Source organism: Acomys russatus, chromosome 3, assembly GCF_903995435.1.
Source record: "Acomys russatus chromosome 3, mAcoRus1.1, whole genome shotgun sequence".
NCBI classification, from domain to species: Eukaryota; Metazoa; Chordata; class Mammalia; order Rodentia; family Muridae; genus Acomys; species Acomys russatus.
In genome coordinates, this window is record NC_067139.1 from 68738475 (window position 1) to 68763118 (window position 24644).

The 24644-nt window shown below is 49.2% G+C and overlaps 1 protein-coding gene across 1 annotated transcript in view; it reads right to left on the reverse strand.

Moving 5' to 3' along the window:
- Positions 1 to 3104: 3104 nt before the first annotated feature.
- Tspan14 (tetraspanin 14) overlaps positions 3105 to 24644 on the reverse strand; it is a 60344-nt gene continuing 38804 nt past the window's right edge. Inside the window, exons 3-9 of the mRNA XM_051142282.1 lie at positions 14543 to 14593; positions 12647 to 12793; positions 11570 to 11740; positions 9697 to 9822; positions 8632 to 8676; positions 6458 to 6577; positions 3105 to 5004 (exon numbers count right to left, since the gene is read on the reverse strand). Coding sequence (XP_050998239.1) covers positions 4933 to 5004; positions 6458 to 6577; positions 8632 to 8676; positions 9697 to 9822; positions 11570 to 11740; positions 12647 to 12793; positions 14543 to 14593 — 732 coding nt within the window. The 3' untranslated portion in view covers positions 3105 to 4932. The remainder of the gene's footprint in view (positions 5005 to 6457; positions 6578 to 8631; positions 8677 to 9696; positions 9823 to 11569; positions 11741 to 12646; positions 12794 to 14542; positions 14594 to 24644) is intronic.

Below are 24644 nucleotides of genomic sequence, written 5' to 3' on the forward strand. Positions count from 1 at the left end.
ATGGGGAAGTCAGCAGCATTCCCGGCATTCATGTTCCACCCTAGAAGGTTATTTCCTAGCACGTGGTTGACAGCATGTGCAGTCACAGGGGTGGGGTGGGGTGAGGAGGACCTTCTGTTAGGATTCTGCTTCAGTCTGCCTACCTGTGATGTCACTGCCAACCTGCCATGGAGGCATGGCCATGGATATAAATGGACAGACCTACCTTACTCCTCCCTCTCTTACTTACCTCCTTTCTCTCTTCCTCTGTCTGTCTCTGTCTCTCTGGTGTACACCTCCCTCCTTCTCTTCGCATGTTCACTTAATAAACCTCATATAATATCTGTTGCCTGGCATCTTATTCTCTTATTTGTTTTTTAAATCATTAAACCTTCCCTTCTTGACTTCACCACCATGGTGTCCCATCATGAAGGCTAGAGGCCGGTCCCTCCCTTAGGCTCCAGTGATGGCGACACTGTGGCAGTGAAAAGGAAACCAGATCCTGCTGACATCACCAAGCCACTTGGATCACACCAACCCTGAAACTCACTCCGCCTCTGAACTTTCCAGTTTCAGGAGCCAAAACTCTCCACTCATTGTTCAGGTTGGTTCAATGGGGTTTTCTGTTACCTGGGACTGCAAACATAATCCCCTGGAGAACAACATTCACTTACTTGTGGCATGGCCCTACGGTGGATAGCTTGGCCAAGGGAACGCACCATGGACCAATACATTAAAAGAACCACAGAAAGCTGGGAAAAAAAAAAAAAAAAAGACTCCCATATGGATAAAGATCCAAAGACATTTCCAGGAACAATCCTTAAGAGTGGTTGTCCTTGAGCAAAAGAAACCATACTTTTCACTTTACACTCTATTTAAACAGCTTCCACTTATGTTAAAAAAAAAAAAAATGAAATTAAAAAGTTAGAGGTAACAAAATAGATGGTCCAAGGTGATAATTTAGTTTGGTAGTCATTAGGCTGACTTTGAAGCCCCTGCTCGGGTATGAGGTACAGAGTACAGAAGAAAGCCCAGTGGATAATTGCCTCCAAGCTTTGCAGGGAGTACCAGCGCCTCTCACTCCAAAACCAGCATCCCCACCACTGGTAGACAGATTTTCCAAACCCTGGAACGGTACGCACTGAGGGGTATTCTTTAACTATTTCTCCCAAAGTTACAATTTAGCCCCAGGATTTTTTTTTTTTTTAATTTATTTATCATATGTGTATGAGTGATTTGCCTGCCTGTGTCTATATGCAAAGCATGTGTGCTTTGTGTCCACCAGTATCAGAAGAGGATGTTGGATCCCCTGGAACTGGCGTCACAGGTGCTTGTGAACCATCATCATGTGGGTGCTGGGAGGCAAACTTGGGTCCTCTGGAAGATCGACAAACGCTCTTAATTGCTAAGCCATTACTCCTGCCCCTAGACCCAGTTTTACAATGCTCATCTGACATTTTCCAGAGGCTCCTTGGAGACAGCAAAAGTGACTGACCAAAGGAGCATCCCCTTTACATGCCTTTGAGGATGAAGGGCAGACTTGGACACTTTATATAAATAAGCTCAGCTCAATCAGCTGGTCAGCATCCCTCTGGGCCACCTCAACTAAGATGAAGAGGAGTGGTAGGTGATTCCCAAGGTTCAAAGCTGACAAAGTGGTAACCATGGTCCTCAAGGACACAGAGAAATCTAACACTGGAACAAAGGCCCAGCCAGAGTTGTATACATTTCTCTATCCCTTACCTGTCAGGGCTGAGGAATTTCAACAAACTCTTGAACCTTGGAGGCTATGAGCCAGGAAAGCCATCATGTGGCCCCCCTTGAAGAAACTGAGGCTTCCTCCCTCTGCTGAGGAGCCTGCCAACAGGAGAAGCCCACACATTGTCTTAGAGGCCCCCTGCTTTAGGAAAGCCAAGTATTTCACACAGATCACAGACCAGTTTGTTGACTGAACACAGTGTTACCTGAGCTTGGGACTTAGAAAAATGAACCCACTGCCCATTGCCAGAGCTGGTAGCCAGGGCAGTGCCCCAGTCAAATACCCAATGCAGCTAGGGAAGGGAATCTACACTCCGTCTTTTCCAAGTGCCTGTAGACCTGCTGCAGCCGCCGCCCTTCCCCCCCTCCACCTTAGCTAGAAGGCCTCAGGGACTGGCTGGGGTTATCCTGGGCTAGTCTCCACAGGTAGGAGTGTGGAGGAGTCTTCCACAGTGAGGAAATGCAAGGCTAGAAGCCTGCCTCCTGTTCCTGCTGAAGGTCCAGGTCCTAAGACGGACCTGTGGGCTAAGAATGCAGTGCTTACAAACCCTTGCTGATAATGTATTATGTTTTGGGCATGAATATGACTTCCTCAGAACTGTTCTGGGAACCAAATGAATTTATTAACATATGTACTCTGAGCCTATTTCCTCCATTCCTAGAAGATTTTGTTTACTAATTTGTCATCTTAGTTATGCTAGGCTTCTTGGGAAGCAATGCAGATGGTTTTCCTGACTAGCCGTGTGGATGGTTTTCCTGACTAGCCGTGTGGAGACTGGAGTAGGAGAGAGGAAGGCTCAGTGAGCCAGGTTGGAAGCTGCCTTAGAAAAGGATGGCAGAGTCCTAAGGAGAGGTGGACAGAGGGACAAGGGACAGACAAGAGCTTTGGAGACTGAAGGGAAAAACAGGGTGTGCAGGGATCACATGCTAACTCATCAGCCTAAGAGGACAGAGCGGGTGGGTGCTCAGAGCAGGCCAAGGAATGTTCCAGATTCTCGTTCCCCTGACCTTCCACTTTTTTTCATTTAGCAACATGAGGTAGACTGACGTGGCCCCATTTTAAAAGTTAACTGGGAAACAAACCCAACTCTGCAAGTCATAAACAGACTTCATCCTAAACAGGGATGTGTGACACCGGAAAGACACCAGATGGGCCCAGTTTGTAAGTTAAGTCCACATGAGCAGGAGGAGCTGCTGGAAGCCCTTAGTGTCAGTGTGCCAGCATGGAGTGTCTGCAATCACCACTGCCTCCAGCAGGGCTACCTACTACTAATACCTAGGACACACAGCTGATACAGCACCATCCTGCCTGGAACCAGTTCCTGCACACTTTGCCTGGATGGGCAATACTGTCGGGGCAAGATGGACATAACTGAGAAGATGCTTCCCTAAGCTCTGCAGAGGGAGATTTCCAGTCGGCCAGTCGGTGCTTATCGCTGAAGGTGGCAAAGCCATAAGCCACCTAGGTTCAACTGCAGGGCGCACGAGAAGGAGATGTGGAATCTTTCAGGATGGGCACGTGATGGTCTGCCTTAGCCACTGGGCTCATGCACCACCCAGTCACACCTGAGGCCTCAGGTCAGCTCAGTGGCTCAATTTATCACTAAAATGCTTAAATCTTTTCTTTTTAATAGTGATTCCAAACAAACAAACAAAAAAAGACCCAAACAACGGCATTAATATAAAGATATATTCCATAAAAGAGTTTGGCAGGTCAAAAAGAAGCATCACACTTCCTAAAAACACAAGCATTCTTCCTCCTCTAGTCTATAGAGAATTATTTAAAAAATTATAACATCATCATCATCATCATCATCATCAACACACGCCCACCAGCATCACCAGGATACACCACACTAGAATGTACACTTCGGCAAGTAACTGAAGGTAGCACTCAATCCCTGAACGGTAAGGGCAGATACAAGCTATAGAGAAGCAGGAGAGTAGCCCAACCCAAGGTGGGCAGACGCCGGGTGCACCCCGGGTGTATCCAGTACGTAAGACAGACGTCATTCTCAAGAGCAGCCCCAGAACCACGCTGACAGTGAACACGGCATCTGGGTGGAGGAGTCACCACGGAAATTAGAAATAAGACGCGCTGAGCTTCCACACGGCACCTGGTGTCTACGGCTCGCCAGGGCCTCACTGCTGGAGTGTTGCCCTCCAGGGACAGCGCACTTTGGGCCACTAGCTGTATGTGGTCATGACAAGAAGCCCGTTTCCAGCTGACAAACAGGAACTGAGGCTCCCTGGAGGGCAGTGGGGAGAAAGGGTCAATCAGGATTCAAGTTCTGGTGGCCATTTCAGTAGCACCAAGACCAGAAGACAGTGAAGCCAACAGGGGTGAGTGGAGGGGGTGTGGACCAGAGGGAGAAGCTGTCACAGCTGGTTCTTGAGACACTCGGGGAACTGAAAAGGACAGCTTGGTCCCAGACACTGGGTAAGGCTGCTGAGAAAAGGAAAGCCAGAGAGAAGAGGCTATGAAGATGAAGACATGGTGACAGAATACTCTTACCCCTATAAATAAACTATTTACACGCTTTAACAACAGGAGAGCTGGCCCTCAGCAGGGCTTAATGCTATGGAGAAACAAGGCTGTTCTATGCTGGGAGAGCAGTGCATGTCTGAAAGGCAGTGGTGAGGTGCTCCTCTAGGACAGGTTATGGCTGGCTCAGGCATTCTTCACATGGACATGGCCGAGGATCCTGCAAACTCCTAGCATGTTTGCACCACTGTGAACCCTGTTGGCATGAGGGGACCACTGGACCACTTATCCCTCCCCCTGCTTCTTTATCCGATGACGCCAGAAGCCTTGTCCTCAACCTGCTGGTCCCATACGAATGCTCCACACACAGAAGGTAAAAGGTGAGCATGTGCATAAGCCTTACTGAGTAGGTAGGGACCTGTAGACACTCTCAGGCTGGCTCTAAGAGGCCATCAAGCCTTCCTTGCAGCCATGGGAGCCATCTGTCCTCAGAGTTACTACTCCACATAAAAACACATTCTCTGTCTCTGGTCAAACCCCTGCAGAGATGCCATGTCAAGCCTGGACAGATGAGGAGGGGCCTTGGTCTTCAGCACCAGCAAGAAGAAACAGAGATGCCATATCAGGCTGATGCCGAAGACTGGGGTCTGGCTGTGGGTGGCTATGTTGACTTCCACATGTGGCTCAGCTCCGTTTGCTGCGTCTGCTTCTCAGAAGTGATGACCTGCCTTCACTGCCTCAATGTCTGAGATCAGAGTCCTCGCCAGGAAGATGCCGAAGATCTGAAACAAAAGCCAAAGATCAGTGGTCCAAAACAGTGACAGGAAGCAGAAGTGAGCTGCTGGAGACTGCTTGCATGGCCTCCCTCACCTACCTTACCAGGTCAAGGGCAAGGTGAGAACAAAACTTGAGCAAGTGGCAAAGTATGACCCGCCCCATGGGAAATGAGCTTTGGTAGGCTGTTACAGCCCTCAAGCAAGGAATAGGTCAGAGCAGGAGCCATAGACCAAAGCAGATGCTCACCCTCTCCCCAGGGAGTGAACATGCCACATACCAGGCTTGAGCTGTAGGTCAAAACTGAAAAATAACACCAATTGTTCAGAATCAGCCACCCTGTCGGCCTGATTCCCAAGGGAACAATCTCCCAGCCAGGCCTCTGATGTCGGCAGACAACCCTGACCTTAGCAGACAGGAATGTCGTGAGGGAAGGGCAAGCACAAGAACATAAACTCGGTAACCTTTGGAAGTGAGCTTGGTTTTTTCCCCTTTAAGCTCGGTTTCATAACTGAAGCCAGTTTCTCTGAAGTCTTATTATACTGCCCACTTCATAAGTAAGATTTTTCTTTCCTTTCCCACAGCTTCTCTCTAGTCTCCTGTAGTCACTCAACACAACTGGGAGTGACATGTGGTACGGTGCAACCAGGTCCACCTTTATTTGGTTTGGTTTGGTTTGGTTTTTCGGGACAGCATTTCTCTGTGTAGCCCTGGCTGTCCTGGATTCGCTTTGTAGACCATGCTGGCCTCGAACTCACAGACATCCACCTGCCTCTGCCTCCTGAGAGCTGGGATTAAAGGCCTGCACCACCACGGCTGGCTCAGGTCCACCTTTTCAAGGCAGAGTCACCTACAGGAAAGCACAGCCTCCCCTGTGCCAGAAGTTGCTCAAAGGCAGCCAATGCCTCTTACACATGGACCATAGTAAAACTGACAATTTCCCTGATATAACTGGGTTATTGCCTTTTTTTCAGATTTCCCTGTGGGCACCAGCCACCCCCAATTACCCCTGGACCAACAAAGGCAGTGGGCCAGGGGGACCTCTGTGGTGACAGAAGGCTCCAGGAAGCCCAGCCAGGGGATCAGGGACAAGAAAGCTCTACCATAACTGCTAATAGGAAAAGTCACCTCCCACTGTAAAGCTCCTGATATGTGCCCTTAAATCCGGCAACTTTCATCTATCAGAAGTGAGTGACAGTTATGAGCCATGCACTCCCATCCCAACCACCATACTGGCGATACCATATAAAGCCTACTGAGCTCTCCAGAGAGAGTCACTGTCCTATCTATGTCATAAAAGGCTCTCCCTTCAGGTGCCTGTGGGGACAGAGGAGCCACAGCCTATCCCGGGCCCACCCTCCAACACACATGTATAGGTGCCACCGTGCTATACATGTACATGTACCCAGCCTTGGACATTCACTCCTTCCCAGCATCCAGTGCTTGAATTCTGGAGCATACCTGAAGCAGGGAGATAGCAATGAAAACACCAGCCACGATGTAGATGTTCCTGGGGAGCCAGCCTTCCAGAGCCTGGATGCATCCTTTTGTAAAGATGAACTCATCCCACTTGCTCTTCAGCTGCAGAGAAACAGCACAGTGGCCTCAGCCTGAGCACACACAACCCCTGCCCTGCCCTACGACAGCCTGGCTGTGTATGGGCCAGAGCAAAACACGGCATGTGGACGATGGTCTGCGGAGCCTGAATAAGGACCACAGGGGAAACTCAGCATGAGAAACACTCCAGATTCAGTCTGGGCCGCTCTCAGGGCCCCTCCTGTCTATCTAACTAAAGGCTCTTGGGGACAAAGATGAACTTACAAGGGCATCTGCAGCCTGGAGGAAAAATACATATCTCCCAAGGTGCCTTCTCAGTCAAGGAAGTTGGCAGAAGAAAGAACAGTGGCCCTTTAGGTTGTGCCTCCTACTGGTAAGCCTGGCTCTGGAGACTGTCAGCCAGATCCCATTCTGCCAATGCCCCTGGAAAATCAGTGTGTAGGGACACTGTCCCAGTACACACCCACTCTTACTGCCTCATAAGTGGCAAGCAATCAGCCCCAGTTTCTTCCCATCAACTCCCTCCATCTCAACAGAGATGAAATGTTGGTTCACATTAGTGCCATTATGGGATGCAGTGTGCAATCATGCTCCCCACACTGACATTCTAGCTCCCTGAACCTGGGAGTGTGGCTGTATTTGGAGACAGGTCTTACAGAGAGGTGACTAAGTTAAAGCGAGGCTATCAGGATGTGGTCTCATCAACTGTCCATACAATTAGACCAGGACATGGGCATACGCAGAAGTAAACCATGTAAGAGGGGAGCTGCCGGAGCTTGGAAGCCAGGCCTGGAGCAAACAGGTCCTTCCCAAGCAGCCTCAGGAGTCAACTCAGCCGACAGCTTCCTCTTGACTTCTAAGTTCCAGAACTGTCATTTGTCTGTCATGTAAGCCTCCTCGTCTTTGTTTTGTTATGGCTGTCCCACATGCAATCAAATTCTTAACAGGAAAGCTACATTTCATAAATATTCATCTTCCTGGCTGTTTGGGATGCTACAACAAAGTACCACACTGGCCTAAAACAACAGGAATTTCTTTCTCACCACTATGGAGGCTTAAGCCTAACACCAAAGCACTGGCAAATTCAGTGCCTGGTGCTGCATTCTGGTTCAACAGTGTCTTCTCACTCAATTCTCACATGCTAGAAGAGGCAAAACGCTCTTGGGATATCTCTCTCTCTCTTTCTCCCCCCGCCACCCCCGCCCCGGATTTATTTATTTTATGTGTGTAAGCATTCAGTCTGCATGTATGTCTGTGCACCCTTTATATACAGTGCCTGCCGAGGCCAGAAGGTGTCATCCATCCTCCCGAAGTCAAGCTACTGACAGCTGGAGCCCCTGAATGTATGCTGGGAACCAGACCTGTGTCCTCAGCAAGAGCAACAAGTGCTCTTTACCTCTGAGCCATCTCAGGCCTTTTACTAAGGGCAGTAATCTCAGTCAGTGATGGCTCTGGGGACTGAGGTTTCAACTTCTGAGGAGATGAAACATTAAACATGTAGCAGCCTGCTCCTGTGAACTAAGGTCAATGGAAGACCGACTGTCCTATTGCCCATGGCTAAGAAGGGGGTGTCTACATTCCCTGACACCCCTCCCTTTCACAACAGCAACCGCCCAAATCACCAAAACCCACCAGAGATCAGACTGCAGTGGGGGAGGGGTATGTCTTTCTGGCTATCTTTTCACACCCAAGCCCTCACTCCTATGGTCTGAAGGGAGCTCTGGATTCTGAGCCCCATCCTGGTCCAGGCACCTCTGTCTTGCTACAGGCTCCATGTGGGAGCTGGAGCAAGTCCCACACACAGCCCACTTGCTTTACCCTCAATTGCAGTACAACAGGCAACTCTTCAACAGTTCTGTCAGCAGTCCCATACTACTTCCAATACAGTGATGGGTTAAGTGATATTATAGTCATGGGGCTTTAAATCTAGTGTGCATGTGTGTGTGTGTTCATGTGCGTGTGTGTGCGTGCACATGCACACTTTTGCACTTTCGCTAAAGCAGGAGGTTAGAACACAAGATTAAAACGTAAGAAACAGTTCCCTAGAGGCCCTTGAAGCTGTGTGTTAGTATGCTTACCTGAATCCTGACATCATAGCCACACTGCGTGTTCACGACTTTTTGCTGTTGGAAAAGCAGACAACTTAAGTCATTCTTGTCCTGTCAAAGACCTGGTGGTAAGAGGCACTAGAAAGAGCACAGCCCAGTGCCAGGAAACATCTGTGGAAATTCCAGCACAGCTCTGACGTCAGCTGCCAGCCCCCCTTCCAGGCTAGCACAGGGGTCAGTGAGCTGCTTCTGCGGTGGCTCAGCAGTAAGTCTTGTAGACACAGGCTGCAGAACCAGGACTCACCCTGCCTCACCAGCCAGAGCACAGACCTGGACAGCACATAAACCATCAGGCTTGACTCTAGTTCCAGATACTAAGGACACTGGAATCGGCATTTCATACCAATTCTCATACGTCACAAAATACTGGGATGTATTTTTTTTTTCTTTAGCCATGTTTGAAGTTAAAAGCAGACTATCCCCAAAGGTTTGGTCCCCAGTGGTGGTGTCTTTAGGAGATGGAAGCTGGAAGGAAGCTCTCAGGCCACTAGGGATGTGCCCTGGACGGGAACAGTGGGCAGCCTCCTCTGCCATGTGCTCCTCGCTGTACCACAGACGGGGAAGCAGCCAACACTGTGAGCCAGCAGCTCTTCTTCAATTCTAGGGATTAAAGTTAGGGCCTCCTGCATCGTAGGCATGCACTCTGCTGCTGCGTCCCACAAACCTTTCCTCAGAGGGTTTGTTACAGCAATGCAAAACCAACTACAACAGCCACTGAACAGATACTCTAAGCGTTCTTGGCTCACAGATCATAATATGCAACAAGCCAAATTCTGGCCCCGGGCTACACTTTATCAACCTTGGTGCTAGTAGATGATATTACACTTGCTACACTGGTGTATTTCAAACACTCCTGGACACATCAGACACTACTGTGCAACCTCAGCAAATCGGCCTCTCCCAGACCAAGGGTCCTGGCCAGGTAATAACAGGGAAGGCTTGCTTCTTGTAGGCTGGGAATGCAAAACACCCTATCAGTGTGCTGGAAAGCAGCAGCAGGAAGGCTCCGGAAGTACAGAGGGGATGTCCGCTCACCGCAGGATCTGGCACACAGCAGGAGAAGGGCACTCCGCACTTCTCTCGGCTGTAGCTGGCACCGCTGCAGTTGAAGTAGACATTGAGGTCCCAGTCTTCAGGGCCGTAGGCCCCACAGCACTGATTCTGAAATCACAGAGGCCAAGACGCACATGAGGGGGGCCAGGGTCACTCACCCAACACAAGGTGTCTTTGGGTGTTCCCAGCTACCAGAACCGAGGTGCACAGAGACCCTGAATGATGCCAGGAAACCGCAGGCGCCATCTTCTCTATGGAACCAAGCCTGCCTGTTAAAGTCCCTTTGACATAACCCTCTCTTAGCCCAGAGAACCCTGCCTTAGCAACAGTCCTTTCTCAGTGATAAATGGCCACGCTGGCTCTAGTTACTTTTTTGGCCTTTTAATATAAAACAGCTGCTGAATATCTACAACAGAGGTGAGTTACGACTAGGGTGAACAGCAACAGTAACTCACTGAACTTCTGCCTTGACCCGGAGTCTCCACTCTCCACTCCCCAGTACATAGCACAGCTGATAAAACCCCTCATCGGCCTACCAATGTGCGGCACCAGCACACTAAGAGCGTCACTGTGACGGAAGCAGCCCACCACAGCAGGTCTCTGAAGCCAAAATAAGGCCAGCAGGATCTCTGCCTCCTTTCACTCCACTTTCCTAACGAAACCCCCATTCTCCCCATCCCTACTCCTTCACTCTGCAAGATGCTTTAAGGACTTGATGACTATCTAACCTTCCTGTCTCAAACCCTAGAGCTCACTGGATCCCTCTTTATTTTCAGAAGAAAGGAGTCAGGCATGGTAGAGCACAAACATCCCTCTAATTTCAATAATCAGAGGCTCGCAAGCTTGAGGGCAGCCTGGGCTACATGGCGAGATCCTGTCTCACCTGTCTCAAAAAGAGACAGAGGCAGATAGGTGGCAGGGAGGACATCCCTTAGCAAAAAGCAGGGGAAAGTGCCAGAAACTAGCAGACCCAACTAGCAGGAACTGATCAAAACAGGGGCAGCAAGGCCATCCAAAGGGGACCAGGGTGTCAGGTTCTTCCAAGTCAGTGACAACACAGAAGCCTCCCTGATCACATAAACGGACTTTTCTGGTCCCCATGCTACATGCAACAGGGGAAACAAGTTTTGGCTACCAGTATCGGTTGGTTATTTTTAGTGCTTTCTGGTTTATTTTCTTTTTAGAACCAAGTGTTCCATAGAAAAGACATTTCAAAAGCCAGGCTTCTGTGAGGAAGATCAAACAGGCCACTGTGTCAGGGAATGGGCTCATCCCCGTGGCTGGAGCAGCCAGTGATTCAAGGTTCCAGGTGCAGCTGCAAGCAAAGGGCAGGGCAGGAAGGCTGATGGACACAGCCCAAGCCTGCTGATCAAGCCCCTGGGGAAAGGTCCAGAGAGGACACAGATGCCTTCCCCCAGGCAGTTTGCCCTCTCAAACAGGACAGAGAAAAGTCTCCAAGAGAAAGGGGGCAGGAATAGCTCCTGCAGTGAGTCACAATCCTAGGGGGAGGAGCTCCATCCTCTATAGCCCCCCTATATCTACAGGGCCCACGATCTGGGGAGGACTGTGACTACCCACATGGCTCCTATGAAAGGCTAGGAAGCCTGGACTCATAAGGGAGGAATGGCCTCTGGGTGGGAGACAGACTTGTCTGCCTAATCCAAACACTGCAAGGGAGCAGGGGCTGGAGCTGCTGTGCCAGCAGCCGAGCAAAGCTGAGCTGACCAGAGGACGAGTGTGATGCTCTACACCTCCCCGCCACATTGGGTCTGAGGGAGGGCCTTGCTCCCACCTCAGCTGCAGAACACCAGGGACTGACCAGAGGCAGGAAGGGCATGTCAGAGGCAGAGCTTACGGCTTTCTGAAGGGAGTCAATGAGGTTCTGTAGGTCAATGTCGTCCCGATAGGACTTGATGTTGCTCTCGAAGAATTCCCGGAACCGATCCCTTACCCAGTCCTGGAATAGAAAGGCCAGCACGGCCACGGCCAGCTCCAGGAAGAAGATGAGCACAATGGCCCCACAGAACTGCATGGGCACAAGAAGAGAAGGAGAGTCAGCCATATCTGACCCACATGCACGTCCACATGCAGCCGTCTCTAGAAACACAGCTGCCCAGCTACAGGCAGTGGTGACAATCTATTGGGACCCATTGGGACACAGACACAGCTCTGCATGAGGCCTGAAGTGTCTGTTAGGACTCTAAGAACGTTTGCCACATGGAAATGTGAAGAAAACTTTCCAAGAAAACCAGAGAGGAATTGCAAGCATGCACAATGTGCACGCAGCCTGCCCACGTGGAAGTGAGATGCAAAACACAGGGTCATTAAGGGGGAGGAGACCCAGGGAAAGGTGTGTGCTCTGCTTTTCAAATGAAGAAAGCTCAACCTAATAAGCTCAGCAAAGAATAGATCATTAAGAAAATAAAGGCGTTTTCCTCACCAGATGCTATTTATTTTTAACTGAGTACACTTAAAAAATGAAGTGTAGCTAAATATAAAACTAACCTCTTAGTAATGTGTTATCCTGCCAGAAAATCAAGAACGCTACACTGCACATCCAATAGGCGAGGAAGGAAACCTTAATGCTACTGGCAACATCGTTTGATCTTAGTCAGGAAGGGCAAGGGTGAGCAGCAAACAAACAATCCCTTTAGAACTTCTAAGGGGAGCTATAAAGCAGAGGAGTTGAGCAGAACCTCTGCAGTCAGCTGGCAACTCCTATAGGGGAGGGGGAGCCCACAGGAAACCCCATTCTCCTAGGGTGAAGAATCGTCATCTGGGTTTTTCTCCCTAAAATCTTCCCTGGAGTGAGACCACAGGTTCAAGGACTGTCCCCTACTACTTCTATTGCCTACACCAGAAAACAGATGTGAGCAGTGCCCCTAGCCCATCGCATCCACTCCCTCCCATCCTCAACTCCAGCACTACTCACAAACTTGAGCAGACAGATGTTCTCTCGTAGGGCCCCCACACAGCCTGCGAATCCCAGTGTGAACATCACCACGCCCACCATCAAGACCAGCACCACAGGGTCGATTCCATGCAACCGGGTCACCTTTGTGAGGTCGGACAGCACACCCTGAAAAAGGGAGAGAATAAAAGGTATCGGTGTCCTGAGAATCAATTCAAGGCCCTGGGGGCAAGCCGTGTCAGCAGCTGAAGCCAGGGGCCTGCTTCTCAAGGCTCGGTCCTGTCATCAAGAACCAGGACAAATGTGATGGGCTAGGTACTGCCCACCTCCTAGAGCCCGAGTGCATTGTCCTTGTCTACCTATAAGATGCTTTGGCCAGGCCTCAGAGGAGGGGAGTCCTATGGGCTATGGTCAAACTGGCTAAAAGCAGCTTCATGATGAACATTTTTTAGGAAACACACCCAGCAATGGTAGATGAAGGACAGAGTGTCGCCTATAGAACTTTCTGTGATGGAGGCATCCTGTTAGCACTATCCAAAGAGAACCACTGGCTGTACTTGCAATAAACAAACAAACAAACAAACAAAAAACCAAAAGCACTTGGAAGGCAGCAGGGGACAAATAAGAGTTAGCTTATCATTTTTTAAGATTTAAATAGATAAATCAGGGACTGGTGAGATGCCTCAACAGGTAAAGGCACTGGTGTCGTTGCCTGGCAACCTGAGTTTAATCCCAGGACCCACATAGTGGAAGCAGAACACCAAACCCACTCCTGTAGGTTGCTTTTTTACTTCTACTCATGCACATACATAAATACAGTGGCCCCTCCAGGCAGTAAAATTAAAAAATAATGCACATAGTTATATGTGGCCAATGGCAATCATAACAGACAGATAGGCTCCGTGTGCTTAAAGGGAAAAGAGCTGCCAAACCAGGCAGCTGTGTAGCCAGCTCCAAGATCAGGGCTATCCAGGTCAAGCCTGCTGTCATCTCAAATGCAGCCACACGGTGGCGCTGTTAGGCATGGGTTGCTGCTTCCAGGTCACTGGGACACACACTGTACTCCAGCTTTTGCCATCAGGGTTTCCCAGGCCTCCTAGAAAGGTGCTCAGGCTCAAGGGCAGACCCCACTCTGTTCTTAAGACTGTCACGACTGTCACGTGAAAGCTCATAGATAGACCAAAGTGCGGTGCTTTCTTTTTCTGGAAGCAACCACAGGTTCCACCGGAGGCCGAGGGGGTGCTTCAGCTTCTAGGTCCTCCTTGCTCCTTTCTGTGAGAATTCCATCTCTGACCACTTAAGCACTATCATTAACCTACCATGGGGGAAGTAAGGTCGGCACCATGACTCCACCTTGCCCTGGGGCTCTGACCCCCTAGGACAGCAACTGCTCCCTTATCTAGCTGCACAATAAGAACCTGGCCGCCCCTTCCTCACACACTGGCAAGCAGCACAAAGGTGCTAAAGGACACTTCATCCCCTAGAGAGCCCAGGACCACAGAACCAGGCTCTTCTCCCTCTTTTCTGTGGGCCAGGACAAGCACTTCAGGAATGACCATGACCAGGCTCGACTTGTTCCCAGAGGTGTGGGCAGGGTCTAGGAGGCAGCCCCAAGCCTGCCTTGGGCACAGCTGCCAAGGCCTGGGATTATTCAAGGCTTCTGGGAACTGGGGAGGAGCATCTCCATACGCACAGAGCTCACAGCCTCCAACCTAACTCTTCCAGACTTGGCATAACTGTCCGTGACCTCTGGGAGCAGAGGCAACCTCAGAGGCGCATTCTTTCTGAGGGTTAACGCTACTGAACTTTTCTCTGCAGTTAGTGCCTATGGAACAGGCTAGAGGAGGGAACAATTCCAGTCCAATGGCTCTGGGTCTGGCCGCCTGGTAACTGAGGTGCGGTAGAAGTTCCACCTACCTTTTCGCTCCATGCCCACAGCCCGACTCCAAGGAAGACAACTCCAGCCAACTGAGCAGGGTAGAAAGAGGGAGAGAAGAGAAAAGTCAGGTCAGAAGCCAGCACTGGGAACAAAGTCTGTGTTCTAGTATCCTATCCAAGGTGGCATTCGAATCTTGCAGATGACAGGAGCACTCTACACCAACAAAGGGGCATGGAGACGGCAGATAACCAGCACCTACCTCCCCACAATGGCTGGGGGCTGGTTTCTACCACAGATGATCGAATAACAGAGGGCTGAGGTAAAGATCCCAAAATCAGTCCTTAAGAGCCTGCCATATGAGACTGTTTCCTTACCCTCAGCTCACTCGACTGTGCTCTTCAGTGTGTATGAAGCTCTCCTGATGCCTGCCAGAGCTGAGGCCTATAGCCCAGCTAAGGGTCTACATGGATCAGACCAGCTGCAAAGCAAGCCTATGCAGGAGAGCACACCCAAGACCACCTGTTCTCACATCTCAGCCCCCAGCCCACGATTCAGAGCTCAAACATATATAAGCAGGTACTCAGGTCATTCACTGGCCAGAGTGGGGCCTCCTCATCCCATCTACACATAGCACGAGACACACATACGCTACGGAAACATTGGGGGTTTCGCTGATGAATAAATAAAGGTAAGCAGCATTAAGCAGAAGAGAGGCACTGTAACTCCAACCTCCCTCCTACAGGCACTCACTATAGCCAAGATAACGGGACGCATCCAAACGAACCGCACAGTCCTAAAGCAGAGAAGTTTTTCCCATATAAAACTAAACACCCCATGCTCTGCAAAGTGGAGCTGCTTCTAGTTTATGCTTGTTTTTGTTTGTGTTTGTTTGAGCATGTTGGGCCTCATGGACACGTTCCCAGAGCCACCCCACACCACAATGGTTTCTTAATAGATAAGTTCTTTGTTCTCCCGGATGCCATGTGACACACATGGCTACTTCCTCTCCTCCACAGCAGTTTCTCGATGGCATGGGAAGAAAAACCAACAGGCCACCCTACTGCTCCCTAAGCTACCCATGGACTGTCTTCTCTTCCAACAAAGTGGAGGTCTTTTTTTCATCATGACGTCATCGGAAGTGAAGTCACTGTCGGTCCTTCCTCCACCTCTTCCCAGACCTCCAACAAACTGGAAACATTTAGAAATCCCCCGTCAAGTGACAGCCACAGGGCTCTACCTTAAAGCCCCCAGTGCAGACCAAAGTTCTCAGATCCTCAAAGCCCTATGGGTAGCATACACACATCCTCTGTCAGCTCTGGACTAGGTACCACAAATATAATGTAAACACTGTGGAAATAGCTGTTCTTGGTATTGTTTAGGGAATGATGGGGGATCTTCTGTTCAATACAGTTTCTCTAGTGTCTTCTCTCCTGGTTGGGTGAATTCAGATGCAGAGCTGCTAGGTACTGAACATGGTCATGGTCGGGTCTCTGCTCCTCCAAACTCTCCAGTGACTTGCCCTCACCCCTGGGATAAAAGTAAGATCCCATTACAGTCCACCATGTGCTGGCTTTCTGAGAAGGTTCTTGTCCTGGATCAGTTCCTGGCCTCCTCCTTCACATCATCCAGGTCTCCTCTTGAGATGTCCACCTTCACCATCCTATGCCAGCTGCTCCCCGTCCATCACTTAGAACTACCTGTGGCCTGGCTCCCCTGGCAGACTGATCCTAAGTCAAACAGACTGTGCCTACCTTCCAGCCATGCTCTCTAATGACAAAGGTGTCTGTCTGCTCAGGGCTGTACCCCATTCATGTACAGAAGTATGGTACAGAGCACACCCATGCGAGAACATCACCAACAGCAGATGCCCCCAAGTCTAGGGTTCTTCCTACCCTACATCTATGCACAGTTCTGGGCCTCACTCACTCCTGAAGGCCAGCAAGAGCCTACCATGATCAATCCACATAGACAGAGCTGGGGCAATATGGCTGAAAGGTATCTGACTCTACTGCCATCCAACATTCCCATTCAAAACCAAACCTACCTAGCCAGTTACAGAGGCCACCCACCTCTGGTCCCATGAGGACAGATGAAAGGAGGCTGTCTTGAAACATTGCATTAGTGACATCATAACTGCCCTTTCCTCTCCACTGCCCCCCACAGTATCCCATTTATTTTTTCCCCCACATTAAATTAGCCTTCAAGCCACATATACTTAGTTGTTACTGAACTCACGCTGAGGTGTTTGGTTTGTTCATTGGTTTGAGACTGGGTCTTTCTATGTAGTCCTGGCTATCCTAGAACTTGTTATGTAGACCAGGCTAGCCCTGAACTGAGAGATCCTCCTGTCTCTGCCCCTAGAGTTCAAATTAAAGCCATTAATAGAGTGGGATTAAAGTGTTCACCACCACATCCAGCCTTGAGGTTCTGTTTTAATTCTTCCCTGGGGTAACTAAAAAGAAAGATGTCTGTTCTGCCAAAGCATGTATGCGAAGCTCTGCAGCTGCAGGCAGGCTCCCATTCATGTCACAAATACACACACACACACACACACACACCCTCCTTCAAGACTTGTAGGAGATTTCTTGCTGGGTCGGTCACAGCTATGCAACAATGTTTTCTCTGATAATGACTAAGAATAAGGACATCTTATTCTCCTGTTGTCTTAAAGGAAGAAGTGAAGTTAACTCATACCAGAAAGACAGGAACTTATCAGCCGTGTGTTACATCATGGGTTCAGTGAATATTGCCCAAGGCAGGAACTCTGGAGACCAATTACAGTCAAGGAGCCTGAGAGAGGACCAGACAAGGGAAGTGACCTGCCTCTGAACGCACACACCAGCTCCAGGAGTGAGTGACAAACCCGTGGCTTCCTCCCCAGAGCTCCCATACAGATGCAGAACAAATGTAGAACTATTTGTGCAAGGCCCCACAACTAGCTGATGACAGACTTAAGAGCCCAGCTGGGTCTCTCTACCTTGACAACATATCATCTCACTACCCACAAGGTATGGGGACAGGAGAGCAACAGCACTCTGAGTCACTTACCCTAAAGAGTACCTACAGAGTGATGAAGGGCTCCACAGACCAGTTTCTCAGCTGCGCATGACTTACACAGCCAGGTGTTAAGAAAGTGCATTCTAAGAGCCTACATCCCAACCAGGGAGAAGGAGCTCTCTGAGAGTCTTTGTAAAGATTCAGGAACAATGGCAAGACTATGGTCCCACTGGGACAATGGGTTAAAGAAGTTCACAGTATAATTCAAGGAGTCCCAGGACCCAGGTTATTAAGTGAAAATCTCTGGGCTATCTTCCCTAGGGCTAACTGATCTAGAAGGTCCCTCTCTCTGTGTGTCTCTGTCTGTCTGTCTGTCTGTCTGTCTGTCCATCTCTCTCTCTCTCTCTCTCTCTCTCTCTCTCTCTCTCTCTCTCTCTCTCACACACACACACACACACACACAAAAGCACACACCAACAATACCCAAACCTCCTCTGTATTAGTCAGGATTTTGTAGAGGAACAGAACTGACAGAAGGAATGAGTGAATGTACATATGGATAAAGGGATTTATCAGAATGCCTTGTAGGATGTGGCCCAGCTATTCTCCCAATAGCTGCCTACCAAAAGAGGGTCCAAGAATCCAGTAGTTTCTCAGCCCACAAGGGCGGATGTCTTGGCTGGTCTTCAGTATGTGCTGGAATACCAAAGGTCTAGGCTCTAATGCCAGTAAAGGAATCGCCTTGCCTGGGAAAGCAAGCAAGTAAAGAACAAAAGCTTCCAACAGGCTGCCGGTAGGTGTGGCCTAGATTAAAGATGTATTCTTCCACCTCAAAAGATCAAATTAGGGGCTGGAGAGATGGCTTAGTGGTTAAGAGCACTGGCTGTTCTTCCAGAGGTTCTGAGTTCAATTCCCAGCAACTTGCATGATTTAATCAAGTAGAAGACATGTATTTCCAGAGAGGTTAACTGAGATGGTAAGACCCCACCATTCCAGGCCGAGGTCCCAGGCTGAATAAAAAAGTGAAATGACTGGAGCACCAGCATTCTCTCTCTGCTTCTTGACTGTGACCAGTCACCTCATGCTCCCACTGCCGTGGCAAACTACACCCTCACACCGTGACTGTGACCAGTCACCTCATGCTCCCGCTGCCATGACGAACTACACCCTCACACCATGACTGTGACCAGTCACCTCATGCTCCCGCTGCCATGACGAACTACACCCTCACACCGTGACTGTGAACAGTCACCTCATGCTCCCGCTGCCGTGACGAACTACACCCTCACACCATGACTGTGACCAGTCACCTCATGCTCCTGCTGCTGTGGCGAACTACGCCCTCACACCATGAGCCAGAAGTTTTCTTAAGTTGCTTCTGTCGGGCACTATGTCGCAGCATGGAGAATGTAGCTAGTACTGTCTTGCCCCTCACAGCTTCCAAACACACTAGTGTCCTGAGAAAAAGCCCCCCATCCAGAGGCTCAGCTTCTGCTTCTGGAGAAAAGAAGAGACGCAGAGTTCAGGAAGGGAAGGCAGGGAGGATGCAAACAGAAAGCGGGGGACACCAGGGGCCAGAAGAAATGACGACACTAACAACTTTGTTCCTCCACACCCCAAGGCTTACGCAGCCATTCTCTGCGGTTCCATTTCACAATCAAGTGCCTCTGCTGGCGATGCTTTGCCACCTACGTCCTACCAGGCAGGAGGGAAAGCCAGGGTCCTGGCACACCCCAGAATCCCAAGGTCTGTGAGTTCAAAGAATACCAGAGACACTTGAGACTCCTTCAAATGCCCATGATTCAACTAGACTTGGGGTCAGATTGGCCTCCAGGAGACACAGATGCCAAACCAGGGCTTGTAATCCTTCCTTATGCCACAGCCCTTTTTAATACAGCTACTTCTGCTATGGTGACCATAAAATTATTTCACTGTTACTTCACAGCTGTAGGGTTGGGCTGTTATGAATCATAATGTAAACATCTGTGTTTTTTGGTGGTCTTAGGCAACTTCTGTGAAAGGGTCATTCAACCCCCAAAAAGGTCAAGACCACAAGGTGAGATGCCCTAGACCCAGCCTGGTCCTGCAAGTCCACCCGGTGGGCTGAGCGCTGAGTCATAGGCTATCTACTGGGGTTGTACAGCCCTGCACACTAGGAATGGGGGAACCCTCGGAGCTCTTCACAGAGCAGGGACTTTCTTTCCAAATAATCCCATATTAAAAGCCTTATTAACTGAGGATTCAACAAATGGCTCAGAGGGTAAAGGCACACCAACCTGATGTCTTCATTTGACCTCCAGATCCAACAGTGGAAAGAGAAAACAGACTCCCTAAATTGTCCTCTGATCTCTATATGCACACCATGACACAAGCATATGCATGTACACACACACACACACACCACACACACAAGCAATACTAATAAATAAAATAAACACCCATTTAAAAAGTCTGAAAAGAACCACCTCTCGACGGAAGTTTGGCCAGTCTGAGAAGCAGAGGGGAGGCTGGGGCTGGCTTCCTCAGCTTCCTCATTATAGGGGAAATGGGGCCCATGGCAGGAGGCACCATGCCCGGTGTCACAACGCTATCACACAGCAGCTTTTCCTCCCCCCATATGGGTGGCTGCTGTGAACAAGAAGCAGATGCACCCTTTGTGGCTGCTGGTGACCCAGCAAGGGGCCCAGAAAAGGGTAGGGACTGCTCCAGGGACATAGTTCACTGTGACACTGGAAACTGGAGCCCCACCCAGAAATGTGAGGTCAAGGCAAGGCAGGGGAGTAACAGTAATCCAAGAGAGGTCCCCCAGCATGACCGCCCCTGTGCACTGTGACTAAACAGAGAGATCCCAGTGAGTAAAGCAATCCCAGACAGTGAATATTCTCAGTTCTGTATGTTCCATGAACTTTGCTGCAAATGTTCCACTGTCTGTGAACACTGGGAGAAGCCAGAGATGACAGACAAATGATGGGGGCGGCTTTGTTCCACTGAAAAGTATGTGCAAAACAGGCAGGACCAGGTCACGGGGGCCAAGACCCGCACTAAACCATCTGGACCTAGGCACCAAGACAGGATTTCCTTTAGCTCAGCTATAGGAACTCAGGGTAGGACTATGCATTATTTTATCATTTCTTTTTTGTTTGTTTTATTTTGTTTTTTGTTTTGTTTTGTTTTGTTTTGTTTTTCCAGACAGGGTTTCTCTCTTGTAGCCCTAGAACACACTCGGTAGACTTTGTTCGCCTGCCTCTGCCTCCCGACTGCTGGGATTAAAAGCATGCGACCAGCTACTTTAGCAATTCTTAACAGCTTACAACTGTATGTAATTTATGACACATGCCCATAACAAAATATTTTATAACATCATACTGTTAGGGAAGAATCCTCTCCTGAAAAACTACCTGGCATCCAGGTAAAAATTACTAAAAGAAAAAAGACGTGTAATAAGGTGGCAGAAATCAATACCTAGGGGACAGAATTAGCAAGGGCTTGAAGACAGACACACATGCTGCAGGAGTGTAGAGGCAAACATGTGACAGGAGGAAAGGAGCACAAGAGAGACACAGAAAGACTGTTGCGGCCGGGCGCTCAGGAGGCAGAGGCAGGCAGAGCCCTGAGCCTGAGGCCAGCGCGGTCCACAAACTTCCAGGACCACAAGAGATGCATAATGAAGCCTTGTCTCTCGCCCTGCACAAAATGCAGTTCACACTGAGGAGAGGAAACACACAGAGGACACTTTGGGACACACGTATAGGCAAGAATTTTCTGGGTAGAACCCTAGTAACACAAAAAATAGGCCCAAGAATTGGCAAACAGGATTACATGAAATTAAGAAGCTTTTCTGCATGAACACATGAGTACACGCACATGCACACACAAAACAAGCTGAATGACCAGGCAGCCTAGAGAATGGAAGAGAAATCTGCCAGCTACATTAGCCTAAGGGATTCAGGTTAATATATAGATTTGGGGGGGGGGGGGAACCACTAAAAAACAAAAAGAAAAGTACCCAAAATGGTGATCAATAAATAGACCAATGAACTGAATGGACAAAACATGTGGTCTGACTATGTAGCTCTGGCTGGCCTAGAACCCACCGTGTAGATCATACTGGCCTCAAATTCAAGAGATCCACCTGCCTCTGAGTGCTGGGATTAAAATGAGCATTAATTCGTCTGCCCTTTTTTCCTGTGTGTGTGTGTGTGTGTGTGTGTGTGTGTGTGTGTGTGTGTGTGTGTGTAGAGGGGGGGGGGGGGGGGAAAGGGAGGAGGGAGGGAGAAATGGGAGAGGGGGTGAGAGCGAGCGCTCAGCATCACCAGCCACAGAGGAGACACAAATTAAAAGTACTCTGAGAGTCCATGTAACCCTGGTCAGAATGGCTAGTATGAAGAAAGCACGTGCTGGCTGGTAAGGGTATGGGGATATAAGGGGCCCTTATATAATGTTGGTGGGAGTATAAACTGCTCAGCCACTATTGAAAATCATTGTGAGGCGTCGAAAAAAACTCGTATGTGGATGGAGGCCAGGAAACCGGAAGGTGCCCACAAGACAGAATAGAAGGCTTCAAGGAAGGGTGTGAGGCATCAATAGAACACACGATAAGAACTGGAACCGGAAACTCTGGAAGTAGAAGGGTAGGGCAGGGATAGGAAGGAAGGGAGTGGAGGACGGGGATAAGCCAACACTAAGAGGAAGTGCCAGGGTGTGGAGAGCTTGTCACAGGTATCTTCTCTGCTCTTCACCTTATTTACTGAGCCAGGGTCTCCTGGCAGACAGCTTGACCCAGGAACCTGCCCTTTGAGTATCCACCCAGTTTTATGTGGGCTCGGGGGGTCTGAATTCCAGTCCTCACTTTGGCAACAAAGTCATCTATCCACTGAGCCCTCTCCCCAAACCCTCACCACAAGTTTAAAAAGGGATTTCTGAAAAAACAAAAAACAGTACAAACAAGATGGAACTGAGGCCCCACACAGCTGGCTGACCTCTCCAGGCGACAGTTACCGTGCAGTGATCTACTGGCACAAAAGGGATGTGGACAGACATAGACAACGTGGTCTTGCACACACCCTGTGACATATAACAAGCACATGGCAGGCACTGGCCTCCATGCACCTGGACAGCCTTCCTCCATAAATAGTGGAGGTCACAGCTTCACACAAGGCTGAGGCATGTGCAGGTCAACACTCCTAGCCACACCTTAACTCTAGGGAAGTCCCTGACTACAGCAGTCCTCATCCTCTGCCCTCAGCCTTGGCAAGGCTGAGTCTGAGAATATGCACATTCCTACCTATGCCAAGAGATAAAGCGAACCACTTCCTGTGCACTGGAGCAGCTTTTCTGGAAAAGTGATTTGGACTGGGCAAGTGTGTCAGCCAGGTCAAATCAATGGACACACCTTCTGACCCACTAAATCTCACTCCTGGGAATCCATTTCAGCAATAACTTCTCTCCCTTTCCTCCAGGGAAGACTCCGTACTACATAAAGCCTAATCTCTACAGCCTTATCTGGAATAGTGAAAGATGAAAGAGCCTAAATGTCTCACGTGGGAGGTTCTACAAAGACACAACCAGAAAGACTGTGCAGCACCAACCTGAATGCTCTACACCAGTGACGCTGATGCAATAATGTAGCCCTCCAGACGTCAAGGATTCTGCCCATAAAGACATGAAAGTGCACACACCTATAGACAGGCAACTGCAGCATGAAAGAGGAAGGCAAGTTATCCTGGGATGCCTTGTTTAGTCTTCTGGGACTCATGCAACTGCAGAAGGTTCACTCAATAACTCTTGAAAGAAAAGCTACCATATCTCAGCAGTGAAAACAAAACTACATCACATCACTGTTAAAACAGCAGACACCTCTCTCTCACACGCATCACTTAAAATATGGAAGCAAAGGAGCGGAGGATGTGCTCAGTTGGGAGAATGCTTGCCTAGTGTGCATGAAGGCCTGGACTCAAACCCCAGTACTATGTAAAACAGGCACGACAGTGGTCCATGCCAGAAGGACCATCAGAAATGCAAGGTCACCCACAGCTACATTACCTTATCTTAGTGAGAAAAAGAGTCTGGGAGAGACAGAGAGAATGAGAACGCATATAATAGGTGAGAAACCTACTGCAATCAGACTTGGGTCTCACGCAACATGGGTAGAGCTCAATGAGAGAGAAAAAGGCTAGCCCCCCTCCTCCCCAACAATGGGGGGATGGGGTGTGGCTGTGCTTTCTACCAGGCCTCTTGCTGTCTCTCTGACAGGGCGGTAGGGCAGCCACTGGTCCTGGTGTGTCAAGAGTAGACTGGGGCTCACTTGTTGTTCTGGCAAAACTATCAATAACCTCTCTGTTGTTCTTAAGTTTCCTGACCCAGACTATAAATTATGTTCACCCTACACATAAGTGGTATCAGACACCTTGAAGGAGAGGGCTTTAAGTTAAGCACAGAGTTCAGATTTTCACAAGGTGTTCCACTGTCTAAATCAGATGCAAGGCTGCATAGTTAGGCTCAGGTTCTAACTCCCAAAACTTACAAGCCGGAAAGCTATGGCTCGATCTTAAAATCACTAAGGATGTCAACAGCAGGGTGTTGTTTTTTGTAAGCTTTTTTTTTTTTTTTTTTTTAAACTAAAGACACACAGAAGCAGCTAGGCGTAGTGGCACACACCTTTAATCCCAGCACTTGGGAGACTGGGGCAGGTGGGTCTCTGAGAGTTCAAGGCCAGCCTGGTCTTCAAAGTGAGTCCAGGACAGCCAAGGCTACACAGAGAAACCCTGTTGGGGGTGGGGGGTAGAGGCAGAAGGCTCTCCTTGTGCAGACTCTGCATCTAGAAGGGATGGAGTATTCATTTTAACTCTTTTTATCTCTGAAACAGGCATGGCCTTTATCTGAACTTGTAAAGATTACAGTCAATGCTTATGGGGAAAGCAACCCCGAGTTGCAGATAATACCCCTCAAGAACAACCAGGAAGCAAAATCCAAAGACAGTCCACATTCTTTACAGAACTGGGTTGTATGGAACAAAGACAGGGCCTTCCACAGCTCCCCCAGCCTTGCTTCTCAGTTTCTCTTTCTCTGCTTGCTAAAATGAGATACTTCTTTTTAAATTGTAGTGAAACACATATGATATAACTTATTTTTTGCTATGTGGCA